The 12,097-nt window shown below is 42.4% G+C and overlaps 2 protein-coding genes across 5 annotated transcripts in view; one reads left to right on the forward strand and one right to left on the reverse strand.

The window, feature by feature from the left end:
* LOC134030907 (rho GTPase-activating protein 44-like) overlaps positions 1 to 6,925 on the reverse strand; it is a 40,316-nt gene extending 33,391 nt beyond the window's left edge. For all 4 annotated transcript variants that reach the window (XM_062474310.1, XM_062474306.1, XM_062474304.1 and 1 more), the window contains exon 1: positions 6,644 to 6,925. In XM_062474310.1, coding sequence (XP_062330294.1) covers positions 6,644 to 6,696 — 53 coding nt within the window. In that variant the 5' untranslated portion in view covers positions 6,697 to 6,925. The remainder of the gene's footprint in view (positions 1 to 6,643) is intronic.
* Positions 6,926 to 7,284: 359 nt separating this feature from the next.
* Positions 7,285 to 12,057, forward strand: stx4 (syntaxin 4). The gene is made up of 11 exons (XM_062475224.1): positions 7,285 to 7,482; positions 7,936 to 8,037; positions 8,411 to 8,510; positions 8,822 to 8,896; positions 9,013 to 9,083; positions 9,217 to 9,325; positions 9,527 to 9,600; positions 9,958 to 10,095; positions 10,378 to 10,488; positions 10,570 to 10,662; positions 10,766 to 12,057. The coding sequence occupies exons 1-10, from the start codon at positions 7,453 to 7,455 to the stop codon at positions 10,645 to 10,647; spliced, it is 888 nt and encodes a 295-aa protein (XP_062331208.1). The 5' UTR covers positions 7,285 to 7,452; the 3' UTR covers positions 10,648 to 10,662; positions 10,766 to 12,057.
* Positions 12,058 to 12,097: the final 40 nt, after the last annotated feature.

A 12,097-nucleotide genomic window follows, 5' to 3' on the forward strand; every position in this document is an offset into this window, starting at 1 on the left:
TCAGGGGGCTGTATCAGCTTTGTGCCAGTGCCTGTGATGCCGTAGCACTCGTAACCTTAACTGTGCCCGTGGGTGCCCTCCTCACCCTTAGCCCTCAGCTAACACCTAGTCTGTCACTGTACTGCCAGGGACACCTGGGCTCTGGGGCTTTGACTTCCCATTAAAGTTTAACAGGTAGGTGTAATAGCAGTGTCCACGCCCCTCTGACAGCTGGGGGTGGGGGGTGGAGGGGGAGGGGGTGTTCTTGTGATCCCGTATCGATCAAATGACCAGACAGAGTTCAGAGAGCAAATCGGCAGTCAGGCACTGTACTGAAGGTAATTTACTATACTGCACAGAGCTCACAGGTCTGGTACAGTCCCATAGGGAAGCCTCAGAAACATGGTGCACACAGTTACAGTTATAACTGTAACTGTAATATATGTTTAATATAGCAATAATGATCAATTCTTGTCATACTTGAGTTCTTGTGTGTGTGTGTTATCTTCATCTTATGTTCTCTGAATGTGTGCCAAGCTATTTCCCTCCCAGTAATACTAGTGTCCTATTAAAAAAAACTGAAAAGCCTTGAATTTTTTTGTTGTTGAAAAAAAACAGTGATGACTATCCTTCCTGACCCTGCTGGACTATTTCCCTGTTTCCGAGAGAGATTAGGCTCAGCAAATGTCCCTCCACAGGGGTGGAGAAAAGCATGAGGCATAGGCCACCATTACAGAGGGTGGAAAACTACCACAGAGGACGGATGGATGGAGAGAGAGAGCAACGTGAAAGAAGAAAAATCATTCCCATTAGAATCGGGAATGGTTCCGTCTCTCACTACCAGAAACAGCTACTTAATGTGAATATAATGAGGTAGGCCTCTCTATCCTCCATCAGCCTCATTCATAAAGGCATACATTTTATTTCTAATACTGTTTGATAAAAGAGAAGCAGAGCTGTTTTTTATTTTTTTTAACCCTATCGGCCTCAATAGAAAAGAAGGTATGGGTGAAGAGCAACACGATTAGGCCTATTAAGGCAAATTACACGACAGTGAGGAGTGAAAACACCATAAGGAACAATGTGTGTGTCTGTCACCACCCTGAAATGTTAGACTCATGGAATCCTCTGTTCATTCCTGATTAATGATGTGTTTTCTTATTAGATTTAGTGATGACGGATTGTACTCTCTGTGGGACTTCATTTGTCAGTGTTTGGAAGAGACAGGACTCACGTTTACCACATCTGACATGTCTGAATTAGAATCAGCATGTCTGGGAGAAGATGTGGTCACTGAGTGGGTTTCAAACTCCCAACAGGCAGAAATTTGCATCTATTAGAACAGCAAAAAACATTGCAAGAGCTCTGGGATTGTTATTCTACCCGTGATGTAATTTCCTGTCCGGCTGAGACTATGTTTTTTCATGCATGTTGAGAGAGTACTCAGGTTTCCCCTCGGGGAGGGATTTATGAACATGTTTTGAGTAAGCTTAGGAGTATCCAGAGAGGATATTTGTTGTCATTCTAGGTGGGTTCCTTTTATTAGCTTGCTAATAGGTCCACAGTCATCCACCCTGTCCCAGTGGTTGGTATGAAGACGTGTGATGTCATTAATAGAGTAGGCCAGTGCCTGCCTCACTAGCACCAACGACCCGGGATGCCCTGGTGATGGAATGGGCGTGTCACGGGATAGCATGCAGTCAGGCCTGTTGCCCCATTTCTCTGAGTCAGACCAGATCATCTGTTCCTTTCTCATTCCAGCTCGGTCTCAGCTCCTATGATGGATCTCTCTTTGATGAGGGAAACTGAAGATGTTTCACAGCTCCAATGTACTGACAAGCTCTCTGCTGCACATGTCATTCACAGGAAGAATGACAGATTATCAAAGTACGGGTAAAAACCAATAGAGTTTGAAAGGTGTAGCCTTGGGTTTTATCTGAACTTCTGAAATCCATGCAACATATAGCCAGTAAGAAACACTGTTCTAGAGAGGAAGACTCATCCTTCATCTTCCTCCACCTACCCCACTGCCTCCACCTCCCTCACTCCCTCTACCTCCTTATCTCTGAGATGCTGTCATCAGTGGAGCTGAGCATGGTCGGGTGTGGCGTCTGCAGGGTCCTAAGGGGCTCAGACACAATCCACAGTGGCATCTCCCAACATCACACTCCAGTGGGTGCCGCTACGCTCCACTGGAGACAACGTCTCTTTGCAACTCCCCACGTTTCACAGAAAGAAAAAAAACAGGCCTGATTTCCCAAAAGAACACACACAACTTAGGCTCTCACAACGTGACTGAGATGCTTTTGACTCCTCGTCTAGATTTGTCCCAGTGTTACCGCACTGTTATGGAATCTCAACACGGACCACCAATGATTGAATCAGAGGGGTAAGTCTGTTGCATCGTGGTCAGTGTGAGACAAGGAAAACAAGATCACACGCTTAAGTCTCCCTTCAACAGCACATTTGATCAGCCAATCGTCATGTCTGGAGATGCACTAGTCCTCCTTCTTCTGTTGAATATGAAGTTACATGGATGTGTAAATCAATAAGCTGTGCACTGAGAGAAGGATGAGGAGCAGGAGACGGGGGTGGGAGGAATGCTGATGGAAGGTGTGTGTATGTGATCATCAAAGAGTGAGGGGGAGTAAGCGTGAGAGAGTGAGATACCCCCCCCCCCCCAACCCCTCTGGCAGGCTCCTAGTCTCTTTCATTTTCTCATAATTACAGTGGAATCCAGAGATAGGACCACACTCTAATTGCTTGCAGGAATCTATCATTATAACACTATCGGAATGATTAACAAGGTAGACTCAGACAAGGCCATACACATTCACATGCACACACACACACAAAAAGGGGGAACGATTATAATGGTTGTTCTCACCTTATGGGCATCAACACCCCTTAGTACCCCAGTGAGGTGCAACCCTTCACACTATAAAAGGTAATGTCACCCATGTCAGGTTCTGTTAGACATGGCCCACTCCTGCACCCTCCCCGGACTGAACCAACACTCATTACGTCTGACCGTTTGACTTGGCACCCAAGAGAACGCATTCACACAGAACTACACTTACCATTGGAGGGACTCATGAATACCAATCATTCGACCGGTGCAGGGCATCCAATCTATAAATCGTGAGGACGTTGTTTGCATTAACATACAGCTCTGTACAATCAAGAATATGTCCGCCATGTTTGACAAATGAGATTCATTATCTTTTCGCTGAATGGTCCAGTGGACATGGAGGATGAAAAACAGATTAGCATAATTTATGTTCATGCCTATCAAGTCATTTGTACTAATCCACAAAGTGGCTGCATAGAAACTCTTTATTTGGCCTTGCAGTTTGGTGGCCACTTCTACTAAACAAAGCTACTGGGGCGAATGGTTGATGTCTTGGTTGACAGGGTCAAGACAACAGGATCTCTAACACAAGGACACAGTAGGGTTGACCATGAAACATCCTTGTGGTGATATAGGGGGAATGGATGGGGATGCCAGACTGGATTTAGCCTCCCTGGGAAACTCTAAACCCTGATGGACATACAAGTGTATGTGTGGCATGCCTGACATCGAAGCAGCATTGGGAAAACCGTCACCACCACAACTGCTGTTTACTGTTTCCCAATGTCCACAAACCTAACTTGAGTTAGGTCTAAGGCCTAACCTGGGTGAGGAGATTAATCTTGTGTGAATGACATTAAGATACTAAATACATTTGGTGTAGGCTGGATATGTCTCCATGGTTCACAATTTTACAGGCAATTTATAGACACCACCTTGTGTCCTAGTTCTCCTTTCCGTCATGCAGAAGTGCATGGCTAGTAAATAATTACTGTTACATCAGATTTGCTCATTCAATTAATCAGTCAATCAATTGGTGGTTTTGAGTTTGGGTATGACTGTAAATCATTCCCTTTGGTTTGACAGGAAAAAACAATTAAGTCCAAAATGGATAATCAAAATTGTGAAGACATTTCTCACAGAAAAAAACTGGCAATTTAGTCTACAGCAAGTCAGTGCAATCACCAGAAGCAAAACAAGAGATTGAGTCAATAATGGTTTATCCAGCAATTAAATGCATGGGGGGAGGGGGGGGGGGGGGGTACTGTCTTTAGAACCTTATTGTCTGTTGGCTACATTACCAATGTGACAAAGACTGGCCAGGCAATTTCCCAAACCGCTGTTGAGGATTAGAAACTCATTTTCTAACATCCTTTGAAATGTTTTTTTATCAGTGCAAACATTCTTTAGCTTCCTCTGCTAACCCAGAAGAATGACCACAACACAACTCCCGTTTTTCAGCAGGAAACATTCCTGCTTCAAGAGACTCTGCCACCCCTTCCCTCTAACATAAACAATTTCCCACACTGGTGACCTGACCCCATACAGACCAAACTGTGGACCAAAAATGTGAAAGAAAAGCTAAAAATAAACCATCTAGAGTAAATTACACTACACATTTTCACACAGAGCCCAGAGCCATATCATTACACTGGAGTACGGATGTGCTTGGGCCAGGTGCTTAAGATGTTTAACCAGTTACATTACATTTAGTCATTTAGCAGACGCTCTTATCCAGAGCGACTTACAGTAAGTACAGGGACATTCCCCCGAGGCAAGTAGGGTGAAGTGCCTTGCCCAAGGACACAACATAATTTTGCACAGCCAGGAATCAAACAGGCAACCTTCTGATTACTTAGCCCGATTCCCTAAGAGCTCAGCCACCTGACTCCAGTTAACAGCTTAATGTGACCGAGAACAACATCTCTATCCCAACCAGACAAAGCCTGACAACGTACAATTCCAAATCTTCTTCCCCTGGCGAGACAGGTAATGCCAAGGTCATAGTCGTAGAAACATTCAAATGACATTTGTGGCCAGTGGTGAGATTCTGGAGGCTCAACCCTGTAAATATGACTAATTGGCCCTGCTGTTCCGCCTCTTAGAATACAGGTTAAAACTCATTACGGGGTGTTACGCCTCAGTGGGCTGGTGTTCACACTCTCAGGGCAGACAAGGAAACGCTCCCACACCTAACAGACACATACAAACCAGGCACACACCCACATGCAGGCACACATACAGACACAGCTTGTTGCTTCTGTTGTTGCTGGCACTTAAAACCCAGGGATACAGACTCACATGGCTTTGAACCTTTGGGGGTAAGGGCCTAAAAACTGTGATACACGAAGATGTTAAACAAAATAACAACACACATCTATACACTGGCTACCACTGTGTCTTCAAATGAAGAAAGATTCCTTTGTTGCATCCCAAGTCCCTATCCTTAACAACGGTTAGAGATGGTTTTAGTACTTTTCTCCTGATATTGGTTCCAGTAATCTCCTATAACTGGGTGTAGAACGCCTGCATCAGGGTTTCCTGTTACTTTGACAAGTCCACTCTGTTGAGAGGTAATACCTTTAGCATCGATCAGAACATCTTTATCCATGTATGGCTGACTCTCTGATGCTTGAAAGAGAGCCAACAGTGTAGGGAAAGCATACCACACACTGCCCCATAGGCATGCCAGCTTAATCTTTCCGTTTTTTTGAGCAACAAAAACAAACAAAATCGTTGTTAATTTTCTTACAATGCCCCATCAATCCAATATGTGTATTACCTGCGAGCTGAAACTAGTTTGTCTGGTCCACAATGTACCTTTTCATTCTGACAGGACCTGTTTCCCAATAACACCTGTATAAGGAGTATAGGTTTAAATAAGCTCCACATCAATACTGTTCTGGGTTATGCAACAATAACTCCTTTGAATCCAGACCACAAAAGGCACAATGCAGACATGGAGTATCAAGCTCTAGGTGGGGTTGACATAAAGTGTAGGGAACAACAGAACACCAGACTCCAGGGCAAAGAGCCAGAGAATCTCCTATCTGTAACAACGACTCTCCAACCATGTGTCCCTGTTACAATCCAATTTGACCAGAGGGGTTTTCTGGGATGCCACTCCAAACTACACAACCTCAACTGACATAACACCACCACGGCCTTTGGCTCAGCTGTTGCCGTAGTAACAAAGATCTTGAGTTTCAGTTCAAACCAGAGAATTGAAGGCATGATCCCCCCCATTAACTATGCCCACATTATACTAGTGCAGCAGCTGGATATGTGTCGGTTCCAAAACGCCAGCATCATCTGGACAGCCGGATGGTGCAATGTGATTTCACGTTCTGCCACCATCTCTAAAATTGTCCAGTGGTCTCTTATAACGCAACTTTGAATTTATTGTGACCTGCATGCAGTATAAATCACGGCAACGATACCAACCCCCCCACTCCCCCCTTAATCTTAAATAGACAGTATAAAGTCAATTTACTTTTAAGGTAGCTGCCCATCATCGGTTTGGGATGGTACCCTACTCTGGCTGCGAGTATCTTTTTTCTAGAATAGCTCCTGTCACTCGCATCTTCTTGTGCGCGAGCGTTTCTGCCTTGAATGACGAGCACGGGCGCAACCATGATCAATCTATATTTCCTATACTTAGGCATTCATTGTCGCCCGTAGCCTAATGATGTTATTAATGAAAACCCCTTCTAAAACTAAACTAATATTTGTTATAGGCAGCTCGGACGCCGCACAACATCCCTCCATTACATGGTTTTAAAGTGGTTGATTACACTGTAGAATTGTCTTTACCTGCCCACTGTTTGGTTGGCGAGCTGTCGCATTCGATTGAATTGCTTCTTCATCTTGTATTTTTCTGCGTTAACACCGATGGTTAGAGCGGTTCCACATATCTCATTGACAAACGGCCAGATCTCCAAAGAGGTAAAATAGAAGGTCCACCCTTTAAAAATCCGTTTCTCTCATTGCTATAGCGAACACATCGCAAATTAAGGGAAATTGCGAGCTAATTTCTATGCATTTTATGGTTCCTGTCACCCACTCCACTGCTCAAAGATGCTGGACCAATTTTCTCCCCGGGCAGAGTGACAGCTCACGACGCCGCTCGCTAGTGCAGTATGGGAAAAGTAGTTCAATCTACTATTTGGCTCAAAAGATATAGCTAAGAATGACCGATTTTCTTTTGTTAAATTACATGCTCACAAAGATTTCCTTGATATTCGGTACGCTACACATAAAAGATGATATGTATCATTATGGACAAAATGTTTAGCCGAAAATAAAAAATATCTCGATTGTACATGCGATTGAAAGGCAATTAGCACCATCATGTGGTAACAAAATACACATTTATTGTAGCTTTATTGTTATCCAGTACAACAGCAGGTGGCGGTACTGAGTTTAGCGTGGGGTGGCACTAGTTACATTACGATTAAAACCACAGATGAAGACAAGCATTACTTCTTGAATGATCAAATGCAAAAGTTTCTACTTGTTGCTACTGGTAGCCAAATAGTGACAGCCAAGATTACCTTTCTTCGAGATATTGTAAAGCATATCGGTTGATTTTACTCGTCGACTTTGGACTGAGTTTGAAAAAAATGCGGGACCGAACCAAGGAGTTGGGAAATGTAAGTTCCAAGAGCTAGCGCTAGCTAGTCAGCAAAAGTGAGCTCGCTAGCTGTACACGCTGACTTACATTGTGAATATGCAAGCAGTGGGTTAAAAAAATTAACGCATATTTATATCTTAATGGTGTTAGCTAATTAACATTTTTGCAGGTGGTTAACTGGTCATATCGCTAGCTTGCCAACGTTCCCTAGTCAGATACAAAAGAATGTATTGGCCAGCTAACGTAACGTTTTCCTTTCCTCATTATACCGAAAAGAAAATAGAGGCCAGGACAGGGCATGTATGGCACTGAGTCGAGTACATCGACCACAGCACATTTTCAAGCAATCGACTGAGCTACGTTATCTAATGTTCTACACAGACGATGTAGGCCCCGATAGATGGTCTACATGGCTGTTGCCAACAATATAGGATTGTGTTGACGATTTTAAATCATGCTATTTCCACAACAGAAAGCAGAGTCCTCAGATGAGGATGAAGAAGGCTCTCTCATGATTAAGCCTGGCTCTTCCTCAGCAAAGGAAGAGAAGGAGAATGATGCCTTTTTCAAGAAGGTTAGTTTTTGCCAGTTACTACAGCAAAGTAGTAGTGCTAATAGTAGCAGCCTAAGTAGTGATACTATAGCAATCTATTTGCAAGCAAAGTGTCAGCCCTCAAAAGTCCTGGGAGTGAATCATCACCCCAAAAATCCCTTAAGAGGATGATAAAGCCTTCTATGCCATTTCCACATCACCACACTATAGTCATCCCAGGAAGAGTATGACTTGTATGGTTTGCGGGTGGCATGTTTTGGAACAGTTTGTTGTGTCAACAGTCTGTCTATGCAGCCCACCCTGGGTCACTGTCGTGCACTTGATCTTGTTAATTCATGTGTGCTGCTGAGGTGATCATATCACCGTACACACCATGCTGTGTGCTCTCTTTCAGGTGAAAGAGATCCGGGTGGGACTGGAATCTCTCAAAAAGACGGTCTCTGACCTTGAGAACAAACAGAAAACAGTGTTAAGCATGCCACAGCCAGAGGAAGGTAAGTAGACAGCATGACACAGCTGTTTCCTTTTTCTGCAAATCTCACTCAATGGATCTCTACACATTCAATCAGGAAACCTTGATTTATATTTGCATGTCGCTTTGAATAAGTGTCTGCTAAATGAATGAAAAGTAAATGCATGTCATTGATTCAATAAGTAGGGGTCAAAGTCTCTTCTCACACTAGATTGTATGTGTTTGACTCAGAACCTAGTGTATTTACTGTTCCTACAAAATCCTATTTCCTTGTAATGCATTTGGTACTACTTGATTAAACGGCAACCAAAGTGATGTGTGGGTCTGTTACAGGCATGAAAAGAGACCTCCAGACCCTCAGAGAAGAGATTAAAACGTTGGCCTGTCAGATTCAGAAAAGACTGAAGAGTAAGTCATGAACTGGCTTTGGTCACAAGTTGTATTAAGGCATTTATTTTCTTGTTTGTCAGTAAATATTCTTGAATGTAGACTTGTAATATACTTTTTACCTTTTTGTTTTATAGCAATCGAACCTAAGAAAGTCGAAGAGGAAGGGAAGTATGTTGCTATTAACATTAGGATGCAAAGAGCACAGGTAAGAAACAGCAGAATATAAAAGAGAATCTTAAACTCATTGCAGTGTGATAAAAAAAAAAGTAATTAGCAGTTTATTTAACCATCTCCTTATTCTGATCCAATCATATTGGTTTTCACCCTCTTTTTCCCAGCATGGAGTCCTGTCGAGGGAGTTTGTGGAGTTGATGGGTCACTGTAACACCATCCAGGACCAGTACAGAGATCGGAACGTGGAGAGGATAAAAAGGCAGCTCAAAATCAGTATGTCTGAGTCAAGGACAAGATTGAAACCTTTGCCTTGCCCTGCCTAGTCAGAAAGAGGAACCGTGAACACATTTCAACATGCTATGAATGTTTTGTAACCTTTCGTTGTTACAAATTTGCAAGACTTTAGATAATTTTACAATTAGCTTGAATGGTTTCCCGGATGCAGCCACTGATAAGAGCTCTGTGTTCTCGTAGCTGGAAATGATGTAACAGACGAGCAGTTGGACACCATGCTGGAAAGCGGACAGACGTCTGTTTTCACATATAATGTGAGTGTGCTCGTAGTGACAATGCAAGTCACAACACAAGTTAAATTCCCATACTGTTGAAGTGAGATTGGGGATAGATTTGTTTTGTTTAAGACATGCCAGTTGTTTTCACTGGACTTGAGGCTTGGAAGTGGTAAGCACACAAAATCACTGTCCTGATGTACAGAGACCTACATAGTATCCATACTGCAAGCTGTGAACTCGAACCCCTTTTAGTGAATACTGCTTGTTAATGTCCCGTTGGCTTTGTGTATGTCTTCTGCACAGTCAAATCTGTTAAAATAAAAAGATGTGGTTGCTCACTGTGTGACAGGTTGCAAGCTGAAAATTAACTACAATATTTTCTCTGTCATGCAGATCCTGGCTGACACTATGGCCACTAAACAGGCGCTGAATGAGATTGAGTCTCGGCACGATGAGATCCTTAAGCTAGAGAGGAGCATCAGGGATCTGCATGACATGTTCCAGTACCTGGCTATGGAGGTGGAAGCTCAGGTAACACCAGACCCATTTACTTATATAGTGTTTGCAAATCTAGTCAAATACACTTACTTTGAAAGAAGTTTGTGTCCTCCTCGATGCCAATGGATCAGTGCCATCTGTAAGGCAAATTAAACACTAATTACTGTTAAATGTTTTTATGCAGTGGAACACTGTAGTATAGGTCGATCACATCACAATTCCAGATCACACATCGGGAAGCTCAATGTATACTTATACATTTTTGGATGAAACCATCAAGTAAGGTGTCCGTAATGATGTTTTTCTTTTTAAAAGGGGGAGATGGTGAACCGTATTGAAGCCAACATTTTAACCTCTAGTGACTATGTGATGAAGGCAGTGGAAAACACACAGAAAGCAGTGGAGTACAAAAGCAAAGCGCGAAAGGTTTGCTTCAAAGCTCACGTTTACATATTTAAGTATGTGACCTAAAGATGTGGTTGAACACCTGTTTCTTTCTTCCTGCAGAAGAAGATGTGGATTATGATCTGCTGTGCCATTCTTATCATTATCCTAGCCATTTCATTGGCTGTCAGCTTCGGCTGAGAGTCATTCTTAATTGTAAGTCAGATCTCTGTTTCTTTAATACCTAATAGAAATATGAACCTAATGTATACATCACACATTTGTTACCACTTATGAGCCTTTTGTTTGATTCTTTCAGACGTCCTCAAACCCCTCTCCTGCCCTGGGACCTTTTTTAAGAAAACACTGTTTTATTGACAACTGACCTTTTTAACTAACGCCTCCACAGTTCAACACACACACACAGACAACCACCTTTAATCTATGTTGTTCACATTCTCGTCGAGAGGCAATCCTGAGGATTCCTTCACCCTTCTCTGTTGAGGCTTTCCCTTCACTGGCACCACAAGGGGATTCACCTGAGGATATGTCTCAGCGGTGACAATTTCAAGAATGTTTATTCTTTGCGGTGTCCATAAGAAAGGAGAAAGGCAATATTGGATACCAAACATGGCATGGCGCTGATCGTAACATGTACTCAGGAAAACCCATAGTAAGGTGATTCTAGTGTTACTCTTTGTTTTATGAATTGCCAAGCTAAGAAAACTTTTCTAGCGCTGTATGTATTGGTTGTCATTTCAGATAGAGTAATATCATTAAATACAACTAATGTTTGGTAAGTAATGATGACATGCACAGTTGATGAAACTTGAAATATGTCTGAATATGCGGTTGTTACCCATGTACATTACGTTTTTAGTTCATTATGATTGGCCTTTGAATTTGATCCCTTCCTAAAAAGGCTCCTGAAATGGTGTCTAAGCACTGCAATGACCCAATACCCCTTATTTGGCCCATTTAAGTATATATTGTGATTAGTCCAGATTGTTGCTGCCAGTAAGCTGCTATAAGTGGTTTTTCTGCATCAATAAGCATTGGAAATCATTTTTCCAAACATAACTTTTGTTTGCTCGACAGCTCAAAGGTTTACCTGAAATCATGATGTAGTTCACCATTACAATGTACAACAAGGGATGGAAAATTCTGACTTATTTTTATGCTTTCATGTTTTATTGGGTTTGTTTCACGTCTAAAGTTTTTTCCAGATACGTTTCATGGTGCTTTGCCCTAGCCTTAATGCTGTGGTCAACTCTCTCCCAACCAACCAAGTGCATAGATGACAGCGTTAATACCTGTCCATTATTAGCCAGAAAGAGATTGAGGAGAACAGTGAGACATGGCTATTGTACATTACTTGGCTGTTTATATTTTGTATCAAACTTTCAGCTCATTCATTTTAATGTATAATTGTTTTTAATATAAAGTATTGTCTTACCATACGGTTGTGTTCTGTAGACTCGGATCCATCTTAAGTGGTTGAGAGTTCTTTGAAACGTTGCACTGCATTTGGCAATTCATATTGATTTAATGGCGTCAGACATTAAATAGTGGGTCAGTTTGGCCTAAAGAAATACAAAATGTACATCGCGTTTATAGATCTGTCTGTACAATTAACATTATTTTACAACTG

This window comes from Osmerus eperlanus, chromosome 12 (assembly GCF_963692335.1).
Source record: "Osmerus eperlanus chromosome 12, fOsmEpe2.1, whole genome shotgun sequence".
NCBI lineage: Eukaryota > Metazoa > Chordata > Actinopteri > Osmeriformes > Osmeridae > Osmerus > Osmerus eperlanus.

What these genes read in the sequence shown, in the direction of transcription:
- stx4 (XM_062475224.1), top strand. Translation starts at nt 7,453, where the DNA reads ATGCGGGACCGAACCAAGGAGTTGGGAAAT. An exon ending in CGTCTGTTTTCACATATAAT is followed by an intron (nt 9,601 to 9,957) that starts GTGAGTGTGCTC and finishes TCTGTCATGCAG; the next exon opens with ATCCTGGCTGACACTATGGC. An exon ending in CTATGGAGGTGGAAGCTCAG is followed by an intron (nt 10,096 to 10,377) that starts GTAACACCAGAC and finishes TCTTTTTAAAAG; the next exon opens with GGGGAGATGGTGAACCGTAT.